At 44.5% G+C, this 24,929-nt stretch overlaps 2 protein-coding genes across 2 annotated transcripts; one reads left to right on the forward strand and one right to left on the reverse strand.

Annotated features, from left to right (window-relative positions):
• On the forward strand, positions 1-8,211 carry Fscn3 (fascin actin-bundling protein 3). Its single transcript, XM_027926504.2, has 7 exons — positions 1-144; positions 1,132-1,828; positions 2,364-2,482; positions 4,581-4,740; positions 5,227-5,397; positions 5,969-6,174; positions 8,164-8,211. The coding sequence occupies exons 1-6, from the start codon at positions 1-3 to the stop codon at positions 6,172-6,174; spliced, it is 1,497 nt and encodes a 498-aa protein (XP_027782305.2). The 3' UTR covers positions 8,164-8,211.
• A 3,828-nt stretch (positions 8,212-12,039) lies between these two features.
• Positions 12,040-16,996, reverse strand: Pax4 (paired box 4). Its single transcript, XM_027926268.2, has 10 exons — positions 16,984-16,996; positions 16,309-16,439; positions 15,793-16,008; positions 15,412-15,487; positions 14,297-14,422; positions 14,008-14,090; positions 13,553-13,622; positions 13,141-13,196; positions 12,726-12,867; positions 12,040-12,179 (listed from the first exon to the last, which is right to left on the reverse strand). Exons 1-10 carry the CDS (start codon positions 16,994-16,996, stop codon positions 12,040-12,042), a joined length of 1,053 nt encoding a protein of 350 aa, XP_027782069.1.
• Between the last annotated feature and the right edge of the window lie 7,933 nt (positions 16,997-24,929).

The raw sequence follows: 24,929 nt of genomic DNA on the forward strand, positions 1-24,929 counted from the left end.
ATGGATGAAATGGAATGGACAACCAGACATCCTAAGGCAGAGGATCTAAGGGTTGGGCTCCTCAACTGGGCAGGAACTTACCTCACTTTTGAAGCATACAAAAATACAGTCACAACTACTGCAAAGAGTTTGGGCAGAAAACAGGTAACAAGGCAAACTTTCTGAACAGCCAATCTGTGTGTGTGTGTGTGTGTGTGGCAGAGAGGGTGCACTCTCGACCTAATCATCTTTCCTAATCCTTGCCATTGCCTAGCCAAGACCCTTCTACTGCAGGCTTCTGCTCATGGGTCTGCACTGCTCCATCTCTTTCCCCAAGGTGAAGCCTCAACCCTGGCCTGGCTGCCTTGCCCTGTTCTGCTCCCTACCCTCTATCCCAGCCCAGGGTGGTTGTGTCATCACAAAGAGAAGTGGAGAGCCCAGCTGAAGGCAGAACTGTGGGCATCCAGGGGAAGTTGGAGCAGTTGGACTGTAGTGCAAGGCCTGTTTCTATTCTGGTTGTAGTTTGAAAATGGAGTATTCTAGAAGTACTTGCGGAGACTCCATTTCCACTTTAGAAAAAACTGTAGGCATCTCTGGAATGGGGGCTACAGTGAGGCAGGAGTAAAATATTCTACCTTATAATAAAGTTGACCACAGTGAACCAGGCAATTGCATCTTAGTGGTTTACTCTTGGAGCTGGGCATATCTATAAAAGCTCTTGCTTTTCTCCTGCCCTGTTGGGGAGGTTGCCTGTAGGGATGGAGGTTTAGTTGAATGTGCTATCAAGGGGCAACAGTAAGGACAAAAAAAGTAAAATTTAAACCAAAGCTTTTCTTATAAAATTAGGTATTGAAGAATGGAATTAAGGAAGGGAGAAAGAGGTTTACCTTTGGTTAGCTGGCGATGAGCATCTAGAACTTCTCTTTAGATCTTGAGGAACCCTATAGTGGAATGGCCCAGAGATCTTTCTATTACTATTAGTTGGGAGAGTGGAAGAGCTGACAGCAAGGAGACACCAGGGCAGACATGGAGGGGAAGGTGGTTGGTCTTGGTAAGTGCAGGGGTGATAACAAGGGTTATGGTTGTGGGATTTCTCAGTGTAGTTACTTGGCAGCACTGATTTCCCTCTTTTTGCACCATTCATGCCTCCAGACCTGGGAGCTCCTGGTTAGCAATGAACATGAGGCACAGGCTGTGATACGACTAAAGAGCTTGCAGGGTCTCTACCTTCTCTGTGAGGCAGATGGCACTGTGAGCTATGGCCGGCCAAAGAACAGCCACCATGGATGCTTCCTACTCCGTTTCCACCGGAATGGCAAGTGGACCCTCCAGTGCATAATCTCTGGTCGTTATCTGGAGTCCAATGGTGAGGATGTGTTCTGCAACTCCCAGGTCCTCTCTGCTTACCATATGTGGACCCCCCGGCCAGCCCTGCATGTCCACGTGACCCTGTACAGCCCTGTCTACCACAGCTACGCCCGGGCTGACCACACTGTGGGCCGCATCTGGGTGGATGCAGCAGTCCCCTGCCTGGAAGAATGTGGCTTCTTGTTGCACTTCCAAGATGGATGCTACCACCTGGAGACCTCTACTCACCACTTCTTGTCCCATGTAGACCGGCTGGTTGCCCAAACATCACCACAAACAGCTTTTCATATGCAAGTACGGCCTGGAGGGCTTGTGGCACTGTGTGATGGAGAAGGTGGTTCATTATATCCACATGGTGCACATATGCTCCTTGGCCTGGGCTCCAATCCCATGAAGGGCCAGGAGTGGTTCATCCTACAGCACTTCCCAACCTGGGTCAGCCTCAGGTCAAAGGCTCGGAAGTTCATTTCAGTCATCTACGGCAAGTGCGGGCTCCAACACAGCCATGGAGGGAGGAAGGACCTTCTGTTGAAAAGAGGAAATGAATCTGGGCTCTATAAGGGTGTTTTGTTTTGTTTGTTCCTTCCAGTAATAAGATTGAACCCAGGGCCTCGTTCATACTGGGCCAGCACTTTACCATTGAGCTACATCTCAACCCTTTTTAAATGAATTTTATTTTGAGATATGGTCTTACTAAGATACCTAGGCTGGCCTCAAACTTGTAGTCCGCCTTCCTCAGCCTCTTGGAGTAGCTGGGATTATAGGCATGTGCCAAGGGTTTTTGAACCTGCTTATCAGGAAGATCCTGGTGTCCCAAAGGAGGTCTCTTGTGGAATAGAAAAGGACAAAAAAAAAAAAAAAATCAGGGATATGGGGATTTGGAGAAAAGTCACTTGAGTTAGACTATGGTCCAACATAGGTGATGGAGGTTGAGGAGGGAAAGTAGGGGGAAGTTCAGCAATAGGCATGAAGGAGGAGCCAGGCTTGAGTTCTAATGACATGCACTTCCTCTACAGATGCTGAGGTGTGTGCTGCCTCTGAGCAATTGACCCCAATGTCATTGTTCCAGTTTGAATGTGACTGTGAGATCCCCACTTTGCAGCTTCGTTCAGCCAATGGCTACTACCTAGCCCAGGTAAGACTTTGGCTTTCAAAGCAAGAAACCATAAGCTCTGTGCTCTCTCTTTCTAGACAACTTCCTCCTTCTCCAAGGCAGATAACAAGATGGACAGATGAACAGTGAAGGGCCTTGCCTCATAAACATTCATTTTAAACCTCTTTTTAAAAAATCAACTTTATTGAGGCATAACTTAAATATACAACATATATATATATATATATATATATATATATATATATATATATGATGTATACTTAATGATGATATATATAGTGTTTAATATGTAGCCTATATACTTTTATTACATGAGTTAAATACACATCCAATTTAAGTATAAAATTCAGAAGATTTTAACAAATGTATACACCCATACAACCATGCCACAAGTTACAGGATTTTTGTGGGTGTTTTTGGTACCAGGAATTGAATTTAGGGACACTCAACCACTGAGCCACATCCCCAGCCCTTTTTGTATTTTATTTAGAGACAGAGTCTCACTGAGTTGCTTGGTGCCTCGCTGTTGCTGAAGCTGACTTTGAATTTATGATCCCCCTGCCTAAGCCTCCTAAGCCCCTAGGATTACAGGCATGCGCCACCACACCTGGCAAAGCTTCTCACTCAAGTTATAGAATATTTCTACCACCATAAAACTCATTTCTGTCCCCTTCCAGTCTGTTTACCTCCACCTGTGACCCTCCCACACCACTGATCTGTGTTCTGCCATTATGGATTAGACTTGCTCACTCTAGAATTTCATATAAAGGAAATTATATGGTATATATACCTTTTTTTTGGACAACACAAGGTTATTAAGATTCACCCATGTTGTTGCACTTATCAGTAGTTCATTCCTTTTTTTTTTTTTTTTTTTTGCTGATTAGTATTCTCTAATACTACTCATAAACATAAACATGATTTGTTTATCCATTCATTTGTTCATGAACATTTGAGTTGTTTCCAGTTTGAATTGTGATGAATAAAATTGCTATGAGAACCTGTAGACAAGTCTTTTTTGTGCCTATTTATTTATTTATTTGGGGGTAAATGCCCACAGATAGAATTACTGGTTCATAAATCTGCATTTAACTTTATGAGAAAATGTCAGCCAGCACAGTGGCTGGCAAAAGTCTATAGTCCCAAAAACTTGAAGGCAAGAGGATCACAAGTTCGAAATCAGCCTCAGCAATTAAGGGAGACCCTGCCTCAAAATTTTAAAAGGGGAGGGGGTTGGAAATATAGCTCAATGGTGAAGGGCCCATAGTTCAATTCCCAGTACCACAAAAAAGAGTTAGTTTTCTAAAGTGAGTATACTATTTTGCATTTTTACCAGCAATTTATGTGAGCTCCTCTAATTGTTCTATATTCTCACCAATACATGATATTGCCTTATTTTTAATTATAGCTACTCTAGAGGGTGCATAATGACATCTATGATGGGTTTAGTTTGAGGGTACAATTACAATCAGTCATTCTTAATCGGTCATGTTTTTGTTGGCCGTTTGCATATCTCCTCTGTGAGGTGGCTGTTCAAATCTTTTACCCATTCATTGCTGGAATAATGCCAAGTTGGAAGGGGTCTTTATAAGTTCTAAATTTAAGTCTTTTGACAAATATATGTATTATAAATATTTTCTCCCAATATATGGCTTTTCTTTTCATGTACTTAATGGTCTTTTAGAAGCAAGTTTTTAATTTCAATGAAGTCAAGTTTGTTAATTTTTAAATATTTACTGCTTTTTTTTTTTTTTTTTGGAAGCAAGAAATCATTGCCTGCTCCAAAGTTACAAAGGATTTCTCTAAACTTTTCTTCTAGATGTTTTATAGTTTAACTCTCTTTTATGTCTATGATCCATTTCAAAATGATTTTAGAGTCAGGGCCAAGATTTATTTTTCTCCATATGATATCCTGGTCCCTCTTTTTATGCTGTGATCTGAGATACAATACAGGCTAGGGGAAGTGGAAGAGCTGAGGTCACAATATGCCTTCCAGAAGGATCTGAAAGCATAAAGTATGCTCTGAGGTAGGATGTGCGAAGAGGTCCAGGAATAAAAATATGGGAAGAAAGCTGAAATTGTGGGTTCTTACTTATGGTTCCTTTTCTCTGGTATCTAGCGGCGCCACAAGTCAGTGATAGCTGATGGGCATCCAATGGAGTCTGACACCTTCTTCCGTGTGCACTGGAATTGTGGCAAGATTATCCTGCAGTCTTCCAATGGGCGCTTTTTGACTACTGCTGCCAATGGCCTGCTGATGGCCAGTGCTACCATTCCAGGTGAGCTGAGCAGCCTTATTGCCAGGTTATTTCAAGCCAGGGATGCTTTATCAAGGAGCTAAAATGTGACTTTTTTTTTTTAAGGCATTGGAAGCACTGGAGTTGGGTCATAAGATTTAGGTCCACATAACCACTCAGTCACTGAATTTTTGTTATCTCTTGAGCAAGTCACCAGTTTGAGCCTCAGTTTTATCATCTGTAAAAATGAACATGATATCTACTCTGCTGCCTCATAGAGTTGTCATAAGCATTGGATAGATTAACAAATCCCTAAGGAAGGAAGAATATTCAAATTTCTTGGGCTCCACACTGTGTTAGGTGCTCTCACAAACATTGCACAAGTGCCCTAACATAAGACAAAGCAGGTGTTCACTAAATATTAAGATAGTAACAATAGCCTTGTTCAGTTAGGATTCCCTTCCTGCTTCCATCTTAGAAAACATTTAGAGACATCTCAACCAGATTTCTCCTCCCTGTTTCTTTCAGGTCCAAATGAGGAGCTTGGGATTCGATTTGCCAACCGCCCTTTCCTTGTTTTGCGAGGTCGGTATGGGTATGTGGGCTCCTCATCAGAGTATGACTTCATACAGTGCAATATGGATGAACCCGACTGCATTCACCTTCTGCCCTGCCGTCAGGGCATCTACCACTTCCAGGGTGGGTGGTTGCTTTTCCCCACTCCAAGGTTCAAATCCAGCTCCTGCTTTAGCCCTAGCCCAGATTTAAGGATAGCCACTTAGGGCCTTCTCATCATTCATCGGAAAGGGGAAAACCAAGCCAGGCACAGTGGCACATGTCTGTAATCCCAACGAATTGGGAGGCTAAGGCAAGAGGATTCCAAGTTCAAGGCCAGCCTCAGCAACTTAGGGTGGCCCTAAGTAACTTAATGAGACCCTTTCTCAAAATGAAGAATAAAAAGGGCTGGGGATGTAGCTCAGTGGTAAAGTGTCCCTGGGTTCAATCTCTGGCACCAAGAAAGAAAGAAAAAAAGATAGAAAGAAAAGGGAAAACTGAGTTTTTGTTTGTTTTCACACTTCAAGACTCCAGAGTGGGTTGGCAGACCAGGAACATGTTGACCTTCCTGCATTTCTGCAGAAGGACTTGCCAACCCAGGCAGGATAGGGCCAGTAGGGGAGGGTAGCATGCCTCCAGGAAGCCCCCTCAGAGGCTACACTGCTGGAGGACTCCCTTCCAAACAACCCACCGACCTGAGCTCTTCCCTCCCCAGCACAGGGTGGATCCTTCTGGTCAATAACATCCTTTGGCTCCTTCCGCCCTTGGGGAAAGTTTGCCCTCAACTTCTGCATAGAACTTCATGGAAGCAACTTGCTCACAGTGCTGGCACCCAATGGCTTTTACATTCGAGCCGACCGAAGTGGCACCCTAATGGCAGACAGCGAAGATGTTACCAAAGAGTGTATCTGGGAATTTTAGGTAAGGGGAGAGTAGGTAGGGACTTGGGACTAGGGGAGCAGAGTGGGGAGGTGGATGGGGACATGTGTAATGGAGACACCAAAATGCACTACTGGGCTGACTTCTGTCCAAGATTTGATTAACTTCAGACATATTCCAAATCCATGCCATTCCTTATGGACTTCTAAACTTGGATTATCTAGAGAGGAGAGAAGAAATCATATCTCGATTATGGCATACTGAAGTGTGCTTCCAAGCAAAACTGGAGGGAACAGAGTGAGATGTGCTTGCCTACTTCTCCTATATAAGATGCAGAATTTGTCTTATTTGGGAGATAAATGAGTGACTTTTAAGGATGTGTGAAGGTGGAAAAAAAAGATATGCTTTTTATTCTATGCACTTTTTATCCCTATCCCATGGATCCCTGGCTCTCCAATATTTATCTCTAGCCCTGATCCTCCTTGGCAACTATAATTTCACCTCTCTCCTGAAGGAACCAAAGTTAAGTCCACTTCACCCAGCCAGTCCCTCAAATTCAGCATAGCTGAAATCAGCTCCCCAGCCTCCTTTCCTAACATGATTCTCTTCTACCATCTTGTTTTCTTTCTGGTCATCTCAGGCACTGCCAAAACCCCAAGATGCTCAGGCTCAAGACTATCTCTGCCTTGCTCCTTTGGCCCCTTCATCAAACTCTGACAATTCTTGAGAACTTTCTTAGCAATGCCTCTTGAGGGCTTGCTGCTTCAGAATGACCCTGGCAGTCCCAGGTTTTTCATCAAAAGCCTGCCCTGTTCCCATCGCTCCTCAGCAGCACTCCCTGCTCCCAGATCCATCCCCACCCAATCTCTACACTCAGAGTGAGTTTACTTTCTTAAAGTGCAGCTTCCCTTTTACTGTTTTTCCTTTAAAACAATCCAGGGCACCTTGTTGTTCTTTGTCCTGAACCTTCACAATCAGTCTCACTTTCCTGGCTTGGAAAGTCACAGGATGTTGTAGAAAGCACTTTGGTTTTGCCATCAGACAGACCTTGAATCAAGAGCTAATGAGCTTGTAAGCTAGCTCTGTGACTTTAGGGAAATTACTTTCACATTTTTAGGTCTCCCATGTTCCCTATAAAATGGGAACTACTACACCAGAAGTATTAGGAAGGTTAAATATCAGTCCGCATCTATATATGGACCCTGAGTATGTATTCAATCTTTCCCATTTTCTGCCAGTTTTCTACACAAACTCTTTACTATGGCCAAAATGAGAAAAATAAAATGAAATTCCATCCAGCTTCAGCTTTCTTAACTATTTCATGAAGAGTTTATTGAACTTAAAAATTTCAGGATCCTTCCAAGCCTAATAGACAGTGTACTGTAGTGGTCATTTCTAGTCTCAGACCTGGACTATAATTAGGTGTTTTATCAATTAAATTTTGTTGCTTGATTTTAAGCAAATGAACTTCTCAAAGCCTGTTTCTTGTGGGTGAAATAGGAACCTAATATTGACTTGGTAGGATAGTTATGAAGATTGCACGAGAGAATGAATGCAAAATGCTTGGTGAAAGTTGGCACCTAGCACACCCTCATTCTATCAAAGTCTCTGATCCAGTTCAAATTCTTAATAAACTAGGGCCAGGGGTGTAGCTCAATGGTAAAGCACACATATAACATTCTTGAGGCCTTGGTATCTAACCCAGCAACAAAAGAAAACAAAACAAAATCAACAAAAGACAAATTCTTAGTAAATTATTTTTCTTGTTGACTTTGGTATTCCTCTGAACTTCTATGGGAAGTGTTTTGTTTTGTTTTTTTTCCCCCACCACTAAAAAAAAAAAAAAAAATCCTGCCTTTTCCTGTAAGTAAACTTCACATGTGTCTGGTGTTTATCTCTCTTGAAGGATGGGGCAAATCATTTTATTTCCTCTTTCCCCCCACCCAGGATCTTACCCAATAGTCTCCTAAAAGCTAGAAATGACTACAAATGACAGATAACTAAAAATGTTTGTTTCTTGTTCCCTCCCAGGCCAACAGGATGCCACCTGCCAAACTCCAAATCCTCCAGAAAAATACTACTGCACTAAACAGAACAGGAACCCGAGTCAAGACCCGAGAGAAGAATATCTGTTACACAACTTTTCCTACCCAGTTTAGCAAAACACCTGTTTTGAGCAACAATACATCACAACAGGCCACCGGAAAAAATTCTTGTGTGCATCTGACTCTGAAGAGAGTAGGGGTAGAGCTGAGGGTAGAGACTGAGTCTCCAGGCTGCTGTAAGTTCCATTAAGGAGAAAAGGAGACCAAATGGTAACCAGTTCTTCCACTCATCCTCTTTATCACTACCCAGAACCACTAATCTTTTCCTAGTGGTCCCACGAGGATCCAATCTTGCCCTGAAGGATTCAGAAATAAGATATGACTTTAAATGTGCTTTTTGTTCAGAACAAATGAAGAATTGTTAATCCTATGGGCATAGGGTAATGGTAATAACACTTTACACCTGTATGGCCCACCCTCTGGCCTCCCTCTTCTACAGTTCAACAGATTTCCCTGCCCTATCATCGTCTTTGATCCAGTGAAGTGGACCCCACTGTACTTCCTCTACCATTTCTCACCCTTTACAGGGAGCTGAAGTTCTTTGACCAAGGTCCTATGCCTAACGGCAAAAGAGCTTCACCTCTAACTCAAATTTTCTGACCCTGATGTTTGCTATTCTTTCCAGCAAAGCAGGATTTCTAAATATGTCCTTCATTCCTGCTCTGTCTTTATAGTTTGGGCCTTTATCTACCTAATAATTACCCTATTAATGTTTTTTGTATTGACACAGACTCAAACACATTTATTTAGAAAGCAATATGTTTATCACTATCATAAAGCAAAAAAATCCAAATGGCTTGCCATAAGTAGAAAGTTGACTATAAAAATAAATACAATGAAAACAAAATGTTATTATCAAATCCCAGTTAGATTCCCGCTCTCCACCCAAGACTCCCTTTTCTCCTTAAAAGGGAATTTAACAACTGTTAAAGAGGTGCTAAATGAATCAAAATGGAATTTTTGATGCAATTAGACTTGAAAAGAAGTTGAAAAGGGAACGTTTTCTCAACTTCTAACTCGCTGTTATTTAAAGCAGTGGCCACACAACTCCTAAAATATTTCTACACATCAGCAGTGATGCCTGTCTTCCACTTTGGGAAAATTGCCCCATAACATAATACATGTCTGATTTTTAAGTCTCTTGAGAAGAGAAGACTAAAACCAGAATATGAGAGAGATTCAGTTTGGATAGAAGAAAATTACCTAACTCTGTAAGTATATTTCTCCTCAAGAAACTTCAAGATAATTTGCGAGGTACAGTGGCACACTCCTGTAATCCCAGCTATGTGGAAGGCCGAGGCAGCAGGATGGCAAGTTCAGGACTGGCCAGGGCAACTTAGGAAACCTTGTCTCAAAATGAAAAATGAAAGGGCTGGGGGTATAGCTACTGGTAGAGTGCCCATGGGTTCAATCCCTAGTTCCACAAAAGTGAAAAAAAAAAAAAAGATTTTTTAAAATTTAATAAGTGAAGGTTGAAAATGCCAAACTAAAGCATCTACTTTCCTGGAGAGCACTAAGCACAGGACCCTGTGGGGCATAAGGAACATGTCTGTAGTTAGAGCACTTGGGAGGCTGAGTCAGGAGGTTCACTTGAGCCCAGGAGTTTGAGATCAGCCTAGGCAACCCAGTGAGACCCTGCCTAAAAAAATGTCCTATCTAGCTGGGCATAGTGACCAACTGTGTAATCCCAGTTGCTTGGGAGGCTGAGGTAGGAGGATCACAAATTCAAAGCCAGCCTTCGCAACTTAGTGAGATTCTAAGCAGTTCAGTAAGACTCTGCCTCTAAATAAAACATAAAACGGGCTAGGGATGTGGCTCAGCCCCTGGGTTCAGCCTCCAGTACCAAAAAAAAAAGTCCTAATAAAGAGATAGAACCTCAGAAGTCATCTAATGCGGAATCTCTTCCTCAGCATTCCATAAATACATACATATGCTCAGATGCACAGGCATGTGTGCACAGGGATATACATGTATGCACACACACACACACACACACACACAATCTTATACCCAGTTTCTCATAAGTGGTTATTGGTCTTTTGCCTAAAGGAGTCATAGGGACTCAGCTGAGGCAACTTCTTCATTGAAGATGTCTATCCTGTGCTGTGCAGATTGTCACCCCATAAAATCTTGCCTATTTCCCTGGGCAGTTCTGTCCAGCAGGACCACCCACTTGAAAGTAGAGAAGGCAGGCAGTGACAGGGTGTGCTCTATTATGCTGAAAAGTGCATTCTTGAACTATTATCCCATAGAACCTTCTGTACTGCTGGAAATGCTTTATAATCTTTTCTGTCCAGTATTATAACCATGAGCCACATGTGGCATTTGAAATGTGGGTAGTGAGAGTAAGAAGCTGAATTGTTCATTTTATTTGATGTGAATGACATTTAAGTGGCTACATGTTGCTGGTCACTAATTACTGAAAAGCATAGTTTTGGGTTATTTGTTAATAAAAAGATCTCTTGAGTGACAACTTCTGGATCAGTACTTATCCAAGGTGAGAGTAAACAAATATGACTCCACTCCCCCATTCCCAACCCTCTTGGCACTATTACTATTTATCTTCTGACCTTCAAAAGGGAAAGAATTTGGAGATATGAGCTCATTCATCTTTCTGAATATCCCCTTCTTCACCTTCTTTTCTCTGTTTTCCTCCCTTTCCCCACATCCCAAGATTCCACAGGAAGGACCTAGAGCTTTCTTTGCAAGGGGACAGACTTGAGAAAATTCAGAACTTACTGCCAAGAAGAACCAATCAAACATGCCCTTGAGCATGTATAAATGGAAAAGCAGGATATGAAAAATGCCATTTCTACTCTATTTGCCATGATGACAAAAATACACATGCATTAGGGAATCAATGTCCATTTTTTAAAAAATATTTATTTTTTATTTGTAGTTGGACACAATACCTTTATTTTATTTATTTTTTTATGTGGTGCTGAGGATCAAATCCAGGGCCTTGCACATGCTAGGTGAGCACTCTACTACTGAGCTGCAACCCCAGCCCCCTCAATGTCTATTTTTCAAACTAAGGAATTATAATAAATTTTCTTAGGTGAATATATGGTATTGTGGTTATTAAGAAAAGTTCCTCTTTTTTTGAGATGCTTGCTGGAAGACTTAGGAATAAAATGCCAGGATATAATATCAATGTGTGAATATGGACACATATATATGTAGACTTTTTTTTGGGGGGGGGGGTACTGGGGATTGAACCCAGGTGTGCTTAACCAGTGAACCACATCCCCAGCCCTTTTTTATATTTAATTAATTAATTAATTATTATTTTTTGTGTTTGGTGCTGGGGATTGAACTGAGGGCCTTGTGCATGCGAGGCAAGCACTTACCAACTGAGTATATTCCCAGCGCTATATTTTATTTTGAGACAGGGTCTTGCTGAGTTGCTTAGGGCTTTGCTAAGTTGCTAAGGCTGGCTTTTAACTTGCAATGCTCCTGTATCACCCTCCTGAGCTGTTGGGATTACAGAAGTACACCACCATGCCCAGTTTATATGTAGACCTTTGATTAGCCAAACACATAGATAGATAAATAGATAAGTAGATACATACATAAATGCATACATACATGTGGAAACATCCATGGAGTAGATAAGATATATAGATATGTAGACAAATACATTGATTGGATACATACATATAAACACTGGATAGGTAGGTAGATAGGTAGGCAAAATTATTAAATATAGGGGTGGGCATATTGGTGCTCACAAGGAAAACAATGCAACAAGAAATTACTGCTAATTTAAAATGTGTTTTTATTACTGCCAAGTGGAGGCCTCTTAAGGCCAGTGTGAGTAGTGGGTGGGTGCTGCCTCTCCAGCTCCTCCAATCACATGATGCGCAGGAGGGGCAGTGAGGCAGGGCCAGGCAAGGTCCACACAGGAAGGGGGAGCCACAGGAAGGAGGAAGGCACAGCAATCTATGTAGGCAAGATGGTAAGGACAATGGGCAAGATGGCATTAGATCCTGCCCCATCTTCACATTCTGGGTCTCTTGCCTAATTTCAAGTTTTATTGTAGCAGAGGGTTAGGCCCGACCAGAGCCTTAAGGCCACCAAGACTGGTGATGGGGACAGCAGAAGGATGAACAAGGAAGTAGGGAATCAGGGAATATAGCTGAGGGGGCAAGTAGCCTGCAGGACAAAGAAAGGGGGCTTGAGTTAACTGCTTGCCATCCTCTCCTCAAAATCACTGAGTGGGAAGGGCTGACACCTCCATTCCCTACCCTGAATATATACACTCAAATCCCAATCCCAGTTCCCTTCACCCACTGTGGCTCTCAGTGCTACTATAGATTCAGGGGTACTAATGTCCCAAACTTTGTGAATCATGCAAGGAAAGCTATATAGTGTCCCTAACTGGACATCCTTCAATGGCCCTAACTGGAGATCCATGCCTTCTGTGGGTCTAGAAGTCAATCAGCCCTCCCATACCTTGTAGGATTGAGGTCTGGCTTCAATTCTTACCCCAGCAGGGCTGGAGACAGGCTTGGAGAGGAGTGTCACTCAGACACCTGTCTGGTGCTGCCTGCAAACTCAGCTGAGACCAGGAGGGACCAGGTGGTTCCAGGGCTGGCAGAGCTGCTGTGGGAATACTGCCAGGGGGCTGCTAGTAAAAAACCAAAGGTGACCCTCAGCTGCCAATGAGGCTTAATGTTTCAAAGGCCTGGGATCCCAGGACCCTCTTTCCCACAGGCTGTGTCCTGCACAACTCCAGAGGGTGCCATTCACATAGTAGACTAGGGAACAGCACTAGCTGTAAGTGTGCACAGTGAGGGCTGTGGGGAGCTGTAGGTCCCAATTCAGGCCTTCACCAGATCTGGGAGAGGCAGTGAGCCCTTCAATCTTTCCAGTTGACAAACTCCCCTCTCTTCCAAAGTACCTGTGCAGAGATGATCCATGGGGACACCCTTGGTACAGTCAGATCCTGAGAAGCACCTACAAGGTCGGGGTGGATCCACTCAGAGGGAGGGATTGGTTGGGAGCAGAGGGAGTATGGTGAAAGATGGGGATTCAATGCAGGGGGTTCCAGGAAAGGCAGCAACTTCTTGCAGGGATGGGAGGAGATGGATGTCACAACCGTGAACTGCCTTTCTTTAGAAAGATAGACTAAATCCCAGGGATGGTTCTGGGAACAGTGCAGCCCTTAAGAGTAGGGACTATGTGTGCCCAATATCCAGCAAAGAGCCTGGTACATGGGAGGTACTGTGTAAAGGCTGGCTGGCTGGCTGGATGGATGGATGGATGGATGGGAGGGACTGATGGATGTGTAGATGGATATGCACAGAAATCACCTGGCAGTTGCATTTCCCACTTCAGCTTCTCTTGCCGGCGCCATTTGGCTCTTCTGTTAGAAAACCAGACCTGAGGGGAAAATGGGGACCATGCTACTGGCTGTTCTCTCTGCCACCTGGCACCTGCTGCTGTCACCTGAGGCACCTGGCACCTGGCCTGGACTCAGAATGTAGAACTTTCTTCGATCCTGATTTGTTCTTCCTCCCTATTCTGACCTTTGCTGTCTGTCCCCTTCTTCAACTCAAAGGCTTGGGCAGGAAAGAGAGAACAATCAGAGAACAAGGAGGGCTTCATCTCTGATTTTTGCTCCAAACAAGCTTATTCCCACCTTCTTGCCCACCTCTCTACCTCACCAGAATCCATAGCTCTGGCCAGTACTGGAGTCTTTACTGTACTCTGCCCAGTACAGACTCTTCTCCCCTGTGGTTGGTTCACTCAGTATGACATAACTCACCCTCACCGTGTCCGCAGGCAGAGAGGTGGCAGCAGCCAGTTTTCCACGGGCCACTGAATCAGGATACTGCCCACGCTGGAACTCTGCAGAGATGGAGGCTCACACAGCAAGGGCACAGGGAGGGAGCAAGACGTGGCCTCACTCTCCACCTGATATAAACCTAAACTACCTTCCCAAGCAGGAGCTACCTGCAGCCTGAACTTCTTAGCCTTTGGCCACAGGTCTCAAGGCTGCTGCCCCCATGTCACACCAAGGACCCACTGCCCCATCATCCACTGTAGCCCAATACCTTTCTCCAGTGCCTCTGCTTGGCCTGGGGAGAAGATAGTCCGATTTCGGTGGGTGGCCCCTGAGGTGGGACCTTGGGGATGCTCAGAGCCATGATGTGGAATGGAAAGAGCTGGAGCCAAGACAGCTGCAAAGGAGGACAATGTTTCGAGATGGTCTGTGTTGGTGATTTCTCTGATCATATGGGGTTCCTGAGTCCCTGGCACTGCAGCTAGGTGACAGCATGGGTACAAGAGGAGAGCCAAGGTGGTAAAGCATTCAATTACTTGGGGATTATTTCAGGGGCCCTTGATGGGAAATGTACTCAGTATATTGTTGTGTTTGGGGAAAATAGCAGAAGATATGGTCCCCATTTGCACAATCCCATAGAACATGAGGATACCCTGAGAAACTACGTATAAGGCAGAAGGAGGGTTTAGAAGACCCAGTCCTGCTTCTTCCTCAGCAGATCCTGTGAACCTACAAGCCTGGGGACCTAGATTTCATTCCATGACCTGCCAGCAACAGACTGATGACCTCTGGTATGTCACCCCACTTCTCTGAACTTCAATTTTTTTTTTCTGCCAAGAGAGAATAAAGCTCTTTACCAGGCCCTCCCTATTGGGTTGTTGAGAGGGTGATCCATAAAAGAATGAGAGCTGGGTGCGGTGGCACATGTAATTCTAGCAGCTTGGGAGGCTGAGGCAGGAGGATTGCAAGTTCAAACCAACCTCAGCAACTTAGCAAGGCCCTAAGCAACTTAGCAAGACCCTGTCTCAAAATAAAACATAAAAAGGGCTGGGGATGTGGCTCAGTGGTTAAGTGCCCCTAGGTTCAATCCCTAATACCAAAAAAAGAAAAAAAGAATGGTTGGGGCACAGAGCGGGAGCTGAGGCAGGAGGATCACAGGTTCAAAGCCAGCCCCAGCAAAAGTGAGGTGCTAAACAACTCAGTGAGACCCTGTTTCTAAATAAAATACAAAATAGGGCTGGGGATGTGGCTCAGTAGTTGAGTGCCCCTGAGTTCAATCCCCAGTATAAAACACACACACACACACACACACACACAGTGTTTTAAGAGCCATAAAATACTGAGGTTTTGGTTCTGATTATCCCTGAGGGGCAACTCCAAGCCTACCTGATGACCTGAGCTGTGGCCAGGGCAGTCCTTGGTTTTCCTGTAGCACCCTCAGGACTCGATTGATGGAGGAGACCTGGAAGTGTTGGGGTGTTGAGTGAGGAGATAATGTACAGACCCAGGACTGCATCTGAGGATAGCCCCCTAGTATGCCTTCTCTCTCCACTCACACCTCATTCCCAAGGGCAGCTTCCTCTCTCTCCCCATGCTTTTGTCTCATCTCTCTCGCAAACCATCACTTTTCAAAAGAGCAAGTTATGGGTCAGAATATGCAAGGACCCCACCCCCAGCTTGGGATTGAGTTGCCAATAAAAAGGGATCTTGAGCTCCCCGAACAAAAGCCTGTTTGCCAGCCCCAGTGCAGGGATGGGGGTCACTTACACTGGGAGTCTTGTCCTGCGTGCAAAGCCCTTCAGCACAAAGCTGACGTTGGATCTCCCAAGCAAAGAGAGCCGGATACTGGTCTTTAAGCTGGGCAATTCGAGCCACCACAGGGGGTGTGGCCAGACGTGGCTTGCTTCCCCCAATACCCTTGGGCTCCAAGATACCTGTGCGGTAGTAACGCCCTAGAATCTTGCTCACACAGCCATTTGATACCTGAATCAGGTGAAAAGCAAGGATAACTAAGACATGATGGGCAAAAGGAGGGTGAGTGACCCTGGGATGGAAGGAGTCTACAAAGCAAAGCAAGACTTACTGGACCAGATTTGAGAGTCCTACATTTTTTAGGAACACACTTATGTTCCTAAAGCTCCCCTTACCAATCAAAAGGGTCTTATAGAAGGTAGCCCAAGCCCAAAGACCCTCAGAGTCTGTAACAACTTCAGACTCTTGTCTTCAGAGGGGCTTTCTCTCACTAATTCATGCCTCACCATTGGGTGAAGGTTCTGGCATTACCTTAAGGCTCCGTGAGATATCACAGGGTCGCATACCGCTGACTGCTAGCTGCACGATCTGCTGCCGGGTGTCCAGAGGCAGGGGCCGACCATTCACAAAAAGTCCCCCCAGCTGATTCATGCTGCTGATCCCTGGGCATGAGAAGGAAGCACCCATACGTTTCCTCTTCCCACCTTGGCAGAGAGTCTCTCAGATCCCTCCTGCCTGTCTTGCCACCATAGAGTAAGTCTGGTCCCAGGAGACCTCTCCTCTCCTGATCCCAGGGACCTCAAAACATGCCACTCTTCTTGGAAGCTGGCTCATGGGTGAATCTTTGCTCTTTGACCAAATCTTAACTCAGGAGAATCTTGTACTGACTCTCCTGAGCTAAGCAAAGCAGGGTGGAACAGAGAGAAAATGACTGGAAAAAACTTCTTCCAGAACATTGGCCAAGGGCAGATGAAATCATCTTGATGAAAGCAAAGTCCTGAACTACTACTCCGCTGTCTCTGAACTTCCTCCTCCCCATTCTTCTCATTTTTTTAAAAGTTGTAGATGGACACAATACATTTATTTTATTTATTTATTTTTATGTGGTGCTGAGGATCGAATCCAGTGCCTCACACATGTGACGAGCGTTCTGTCACTGAGCTACAACCCCAGCCCCGTTCTTCCAATTTCTCTCAGGCTTCTTACCATCCTGCTGCATGCTCCAGGCTGACCCTCCCTGCAGGAAGACAGGAAGCCAACTTGGAAGATTGGGGAGTCCTTCTGGGAGCTTCTATTCCTATTTTGAGGCTGGGTCTGCAATAATAGGGGGTTATCTGGATAAGGTCTTTTTGAAATTTTGCTTGAAATGGTTTGGGATGTAATGTTTTGTGATAGAAGGTCAGGTTTCAAAAATTTGCCTGTAGGTTGACTCAAATCATAGCATTAGAATTCTCTTTACTTAGCCAGGCATGGTGGCACACACCTGTAATCTCAGCAGTTTGGGAGGCTGAGACAGGAGGAATACCAGATCAAAGCCAGCCTCAGCAACAGCAAGGCACTAAGCAACTCCATGAGACCCTGTCTCTAAATAAAATACAAAATAGGGCTGGGGATGTGGCTCAGTGGTTGAATGCCCCTGAGTTCAATCCCCAGTACTCCCACTCAAAAAAAAAAAAAAAGAATTTTTTTAACTTAAACTCTTATGCAATGAAAATCATAGGATTGGCTGAGGACTGGGTCTTTTTGGATAAGAAAGAATGAAAAAAATCTCATTTCCTGAATATCCATTACAGAAATTTGGGGAGGTTGAAAGCGATGATACTTCCCAATACTCTAGCTTTCTTTTTTCAAAACAGGCAACTCTAGTCTCTGGGTACTCATTAGTCTTCCCAGCCCCTGGCAAAAACACTTGAGCCATAGACCCCTGAGTCCCCAAGTTCAGGGCTTCACTTTCACTACCAGGCAGTCCTGGATTAATTCTCCAAACCACCAGGCAAATGTTTCCTTCAGAGCACTTTGCGGGAAAGGCTTGCTCCTGTTTTTTCATATCTTCTAAGAAGCTCTGGGGAAATGTCAGGCTCAGCTCTGCCCCACCAGGCAGTGAGCTCTGGTCCCACGCATTGGAAGTCATGATGAACAATACTGGTTATAACTGCTCATAGAAAATGCACTCTTAGCAGATTCTAATCTGTTGAAGTTGTTGGTTCCTGTTAACCCTGAAGAGTCTAGATCTCACAGTAGAACTTCACCTTCAGAGATGACTTTTCTGGGATCAGACATTCATTCATTAAACTAATACTTCTTGAACATAGAGAAGGGAGGGAGAGAGCTGTCTGCTGACAACCATCCTGAGCACAAGAGAGTCTCTGGGCAAGGGACATAAGCCATAGGCCACCATGTCTTTTTACTTTCATCATCCATTAATAATTAATGGGAGTCAAAGCTATTTGCTCCTCCTCCTCCTCTTCTTCTTTTTTCTTGAGACAGGGTCTCACTAAGTTGCTTAGACTGCCCTTGAACTTGCAAATCCTCCTGCCTCAGCCCCCTAGGTCTCAGGGATTACAGGCACTATACTCAGCTGAAACTGCTTCTTTTCATGCCTGGAATCATGGCTGGGATGGAGGTGATGCTTGGAAACAGTTTACACATGAAACTTTCCTGTAATAAGCATGCCATCTAAGCCCAGTTAACTCATCTGCAACTATTTACTGAATAAGGTCATAAGCATGAGCACATTGTTGGTCGTTCAGTAGGAAGGCAGTAAAAAGAAAAGGGGCAAGATTTATTCTCCCCAAGAGATTACCATGCAGCAGAGAAAGGAGACTAGCAAGGGTGAAAGAACAAATTATAAAGAGTATGGAATTCAGTCCCTATTGTTTTAAGTTCAGTAGCTAAATTAACTTATTTTTCTAAGTAGGTAGAGATACACTCCCCCTCCAGTTCTCATCTTCCCACAGGGTTGGGAAGGCAGGCAGAGGTTTTCCCAAAGAAAACAGAGGCACAAATTGGGTTTTCCACAAATCAGGGGCCACTCAGAGTAAGATTCAAGTTTTAGAAGCCAGTTCCTTGCCAGAAATCAAAATCTCTGGCTCCTAATCCTGAGACTCTTTGCCCCTACTCCTGCTTCATGTTTATCTAGTTGCCACCAAAGAAATGGAGAGAAGAGAGTCAAGCTGGGACTGTGAAGGGCAATGCCAGGACAGGAGGATGAGGGCACAGAATTTTAGCTAAACTCTCAATCCTTAACAGGGCTCTCTCTTCCTAGGTGACCTAGAGCTCAAAGCAGCTGTAGGAATGCAGAATCAATATTAAAATCTAAATGATCTCCAGACCAAAAAGAATCATGCCCCAAATTACAAACAGAAACCCCATTTCCAACAGCCTTCTCATACATGCCCAACATTCTCAATGACTTGTCTAAAAAAAATAACAAGATGGGAAAGCAGGATAGAGGGTTGAAACAGAGGGAGGGTGAATAGCTGCAAGAACAGAGAAGAGTTAGAATTGGGTTTGGCCACACAAAGACATGGAGACAGCATGGGAGGCAGAGCAGACAATGAGCCTGCAGGTGAGCTACCTGGGTGGAGGAAATCAGGTGAGAGCTCCGGTGGGAGGTCTAGGTATCCTGTCCTGGGCTCCAGAGACCCCTGCAGGCTCCAGGGATGCTGGTGGGCTGATCCTGGTAACAGCTCCACTTTTCTCCTGCTTCAGTCCTATCAGGGGGTCCAGAGCTACAAAGAGCCTGTGCTCAGGAGCAGAGGGCAGCCTTCTGGGAACAGCCAGTGATGTCACAGGCCATGAGCAGAGGAGAGAGGAGGAGGGAGGTGTGCTTGGGGCTGAATGACATTGGCCCTGAGGCAGGGCAAACCACAGCCAATGACCCACTGTGTCCTTCTGTGGGAGTCCTCAGAGCCCACCTTAGGTCCACCTACCAACCTGAAGCAGGTACAGAGCCATTCTCATGCAGGCCCCCTGACCCCAGAGTGCTCCCATGCAGGGATCAGCACCCCTGAAGAACATGAAGAACATGGAAAATGGGGAACTTCAGACTGGGTGGCCAAAGTTTTAAATGCATAGAAGCACAAAGGAGTCTGCCAGAAACACTGATATAGCTCCTGGCCAGAATGTACATGCCTGGGCTTTGGGGCCAACACCTGGGTCATGTGTGTATTTCTATAAAAGATAAATGGGTATAAACACAAAATGAGTTGGCTCTGAGAGAAAGAGGGTGGATGGAGAGCACGTGTCTCATAGCACAAGTTCTCTCCAGAGAGTGTTCTCACCAGTGCTCCAGCTGGCTGCTTGACTGAGATGACACCAAGGATGAGTTCTTTCATGGAAACAGGGGGATCCTGGACTTCAGAGCATTGAAAACCATAGTGGTGGTGAGAATGAGTCTCCTAGAGTTAGAGATGCATGCAGGGTGCTAATGAGGAGGCATGGGACCTGTTTTTTCCTTCTTCCTTCTTCGCATGCTATCAGGCTCTGTCTCATGAGGAATTTGGTGCCTTTAGATTCTCAGTCATTAATGATAACAAGCATCTCACAAAAGACACCATAGGTTATCTGGGTCACAGTTGGAATGAGGGCACCAGTGGCTGGGTAGGTTGTCCCTATGGAGTAAGTGTGTTGCTGGAAGTGAACATAGCCTCCAGCGCTTGAAAGTTTTGTTGCTATCATTGTCTTGGGCAGATCCCTGCTGGGTGTGCAGAAGCCAACATGCAAAGCCCTCTGGGTCCATTCCACACTTCAGATCTTGTGATTCCATTGTAGAAATCAGACTGAAATAAGCAGGGTATAGGGCAATAAGACTAGAACCAGAAGTCAGAGAAGGGAAGAATGGATCTTATTAGTTACTGCTTTGGGTTTGAGGGGGTAGGAGTAGGTATGGTACATTCATCTTGATCCTAGGGCTGGTAACTCTTGTTCTCAAAGGCCAAATGTTTCCCAGAAGTGGTTTTCCACCTTACCCTAACACATACTCCCCTCCTCTTCCAGTCTCCACCAGCATCCTCAGGCTGGTCCAGAGCTCTGGAGCACAGGGAAGACTGTAGCAGGTGGTTTCAGCACTGTGAGAAGGACAGCACATGCCCAGTGAAAGCAGAGCCCATTCCATCTCAGGGCAGCTAGAGACTGCTGGTCACTCTACTTAGTCATGCCTTAGTGAAAGAAGGTCCCCAGAAAGACATAGGGTAACCCTATTCTTAGTCCCCCTTTTCTGCCCATACCTTCCCCCCTGAATCTGCCCCTGCATCTGGAGGCTCAAGGCTCATGTCCTGACTGGCTATTCCCAGAGACAGCTGCATAAGGGTGGAGATAGGGGTGTCAGGGGGGAGAAAAGACAAGCCCTGGCAGATGGTGGTGGCAGCGATTTCCCCCATAAACTACCCTCTCCCTCCGCCTTTATGGCTGGCTCTCGGGTCTGAACAAACAGAAGCTTTCGACCCAGAGGTGATGGGGGGAGGGAAAAGAGGAAAAGGGCCCTGGCTGGGGGCCTAGCAAGCCCAAAGGCTCCACAGCTCAGCCCTCTGCCCAGCGCACCAGACTGTTTGAGAAGCAAATATATGCCTTCACTGTCTGACTCTCTCAACTGCCCCCACCGGGTTTGGGGCTAATTGTCCCTCATTAGCTAGGCCCAGGCCCTAAGCTGCTGTCAGCCCCCGCCATCTGCTCACAATTATACATTAACTCAGAGGTCTTGCCACCCGCCAGCCAGTCTGTGCGCCCCTCTCCTGAGCCAGCCCTGGCCATTCCAGCCTGTCCCTCACCCCAGAGGCAGAGCCCTAATCCATGGCTTCTTCTGCCCTTGGAAGCTTCTGGTACAAAGACTCATGGCTGTGGAAAAAGTCCTCCCCTCAGGAGAGAGGTAATTGGAGTTCTTCTGATTTCCTCTCGGGTCTAGAAGGTGAGCTAAGCCCGTGCGTAAAGCTGGAGAAGATAGGGCGCGGCTGGCGCAGAGACCTGCTGACTTTCCTCTGACACCTATTGGGGGAGGTGACACCAGTTCCAGGCTGTTTCTCCTCTCCCTATGGTGACTTTTTGTAGGCTGCGAAGTCCCAACCTCCATCTTCCCTCTTCCCAGAGAGCCCCATCTTATTCTAGTCCTCAGCCTTCCAGAGCGCACAAGTCACCTATCCAAAACCACTCTCTGGCAGCTAGTACCTCCCATTGTAAAGTCCAGGTGATTCCCTTGCTACAAAAGCACAGGGATTCTTTACATTCCCTGGATGTTCCTGAGCTCGGGTTCCTCATGCTAAAGCTGCATCTCCCACCCTCAGAGTTTTATGCAGCCACCTTACTCTCCCAGCCCATATTCTACTCCAACACCAAAACTATCTCTGTCTGCCAATTCCGTGATTTTCTGCTAAGCTTTTATAAGGCTGGGACCCAGCTCCCTCCCTTCGATCGCCCCAGGAAAGGAGTGAAGAACATACTCAAAGCCCTAACCAGGGCTATGAACTCAGGACACACAAAAATACCCCTCACACATCTTTTCTCAATGAGTTCCTGATCTCTGAGCTCAAGGCTGCTTCATGTTTGTTCCAGGACTAGGATGAGTCTAGTGGGGTAATGAGTCTGTACTGCCCTAGATGAACTCCCTAGGGAGCTGGGGGGCCAGAACCAAGGGCATAGGAAGGCCAGGCAAGAAGCCCAGAGAGATGTGAAGGGCACACTATGAAGAGCCAGCTCAGAGCCACCAGGAGTGTCACAATGCCTGCAACCACGGCAGACTAGGGCAGTCAAATGACACTCTGCCAGCCTCCTGTGGAGAGTGCCTGCTCTTTGGTTCTGCAAGTGCATCCCCTGGGGTGGAAAGGGGCCCTCCAGGACTGGGGTTTTCAGACTCAAGCTGGAGCTGGGAAACTGAAGTTCAATCAGTTCCCTGGGAACTGCCAACTCTGCACTTGCCCCACTCGCCCTACCTTGCATGGGGCAGAGGGTCTGGGAGGCAGAGAATGAGTTGTTTGTTTTAAAATAAACTTCATTTTAATAAACTTTATTTTTAAGGACAGTTTTAGATTTACTGAGAAATTTTGAAGATAGTGCAGAGAATGGCCATATGCCCCACAGTTTCCTCAATAACATTTTACATTAATATGGTATATTATAATTAATAACATATTGATGCTATTATTACTTAAAGTTCATACTCTCCATATTTCCTCAGCTTCTCTTAATATCCCACTATACCTAATCATCCTGTCTCCTTAGATTCCCTTTGGCTGTGATGTTTTCTCAAACTTCTCTTTGTTTTTGATGACTTTGACAGCTTTGAGGAGTCAAATATTTAAATAATGTCCCTCATTTGGAATCATTTAAAATTTTTTAATTACATTTAGAATTTAGTATATAAAAGCACAAAAAATATACATATTAATGTGGCACCATGTGATGACTTTATATATATATATACATTGTATAATGCTAAAATCAGGTTAAACATGTACTTCCTCAAATATCATTTTTTATAATTTTTTTTTATCAAATATCATATTTTATCATTTCTTTATGGTGAAAACACTCAAAATCCTTTCTTCTAGCTTTTTCAAATATACACTACATTGTCATTATCTCTAGTCATCCAACTGTGCCATAGCACACCGGAACTTCTCAGTCCTATCTATGTATTAGAACTCATTGATCAACCTCTCTCTATTCCTCCCTCCCTTTTGGATCTTCTAATTCTTTTCTTGTAATTAGACTGGGCTTATGGATCTGGGGGAAGAAAATCAAAGAGGTACAGTAATATCTATCACATACATTAAGGATACACAGTGTCAACATGATTTATTGCTGTTGATGCTGACCTTGGTTACCTGCCTGAGATAGTGTTTGTCAGTTTTTTTCACTGAAGTTATTCTCACCCACTTTTCCATGCAGTACTTTTTCCAGGGAAGTCCTTATGCACAACTCATACTTAAAGATTAGGGAGTTGCATTCCATTTTCTTGCGAGTAGCATGTCTACATAGATCGCTTGGATTTCTTCTGCTGTGGAGATTTGTCTCCTCTGCTATTTATTTATTTGCTCAATAATTTATTTAGATCAACATGGATTTATTTTATTGATAAGGAAATGCATTTTTTTTAGTTTGTAATCCAATAGGTTTGCTTTTGTTGTTTTTTTGAGACAAGGTCTTTTGTGGTGGTACTAGGAATCAAACACAGGGCCTCATGCATGCTAGGCAAAAACTCTAGGCAAAAATCACTGAGCCACATCCCCAGGCAATAATCCCATATGCTACCTTATTTTGTTTCTTAAATTTTTCCTTCTTTGGCCATTGGCAACTTTCTCTTGATTCCTATGTCCCTTTGACATTACCCCCTTGGGGTTTAGTTGATATTTTGTTGGGGGGTTGTTCTTCCTTAATTTCTGATATTGTAGGGTACTCCAAGTTTATCTTGTGTATTTCCCACTCCTGGAATCAGCCATTTCTCCAAGGAGCCCTAGTCCCTTTTATCGGACAATGATATGAGAAACCAAGATCCAAGCACTAGTCTGCTTGTTGCTAATGGGGTGTTAGTACTTCTGGGTTGTCTCAGATGAAAGAACAAAAAGATATATGTATGCATACTAGCCCATGCATGTACATATATCTATAAATATTTCTACATGCAAAAATTTGTATCTACATTAAAATAAACATAACATCTCCAGCTTTAATCTATTATTATATGGATCATTGTAGCCTCTCCCCCATTCCAACAGTGAGAAACTTGGCTCCCATAATCCACCATCGATTTGCTTAATAGTTCAATTTCAGTGCACAATGTTGTAGCATCAGAATTATTAACACAAACCATCAAAAGAAAATACTTTATCAACTAGAATACAATGCTTATGTACAATTTCTTTACCTTTAATATTAGAGTTTCTTCTCATTTTTTTAAATAGAGAGAGAGAATTTTTTAATATTTATTTTTTAGTTTTTTTTGGTGGACACAACATCTTTATTTTTATGTGGTGCTGAGGATCAAACCCAGTGCTCCGCGCATGCCAGGCGAGCGCGCTACCGCTTGAGCCACATCCCCAGCCCAATTCTTCTCATTTTTAAAGTTACTAAATCAATACCTTTACCTCCACCCGCTTCTGTGAGGTTGTTTCATGTGTGTATAAGACATGTAATTTATTTTGTCACATTCTACATTCCAT

The sequence above is a fragment of the Marmota flaviventris genome, chromosome 1, assembly GCF_047511675.1.
Source record: "Marmota flaviventris isolate mMarFla1 chromosome 1, mMarFla1.hap1, whole genome shotgun sequence".
NCBI lineage: Eukaryota > Metazoa > Chordata > Mammalia > Rodentia > Sciuridae > Marmota > Marmota flaviventris.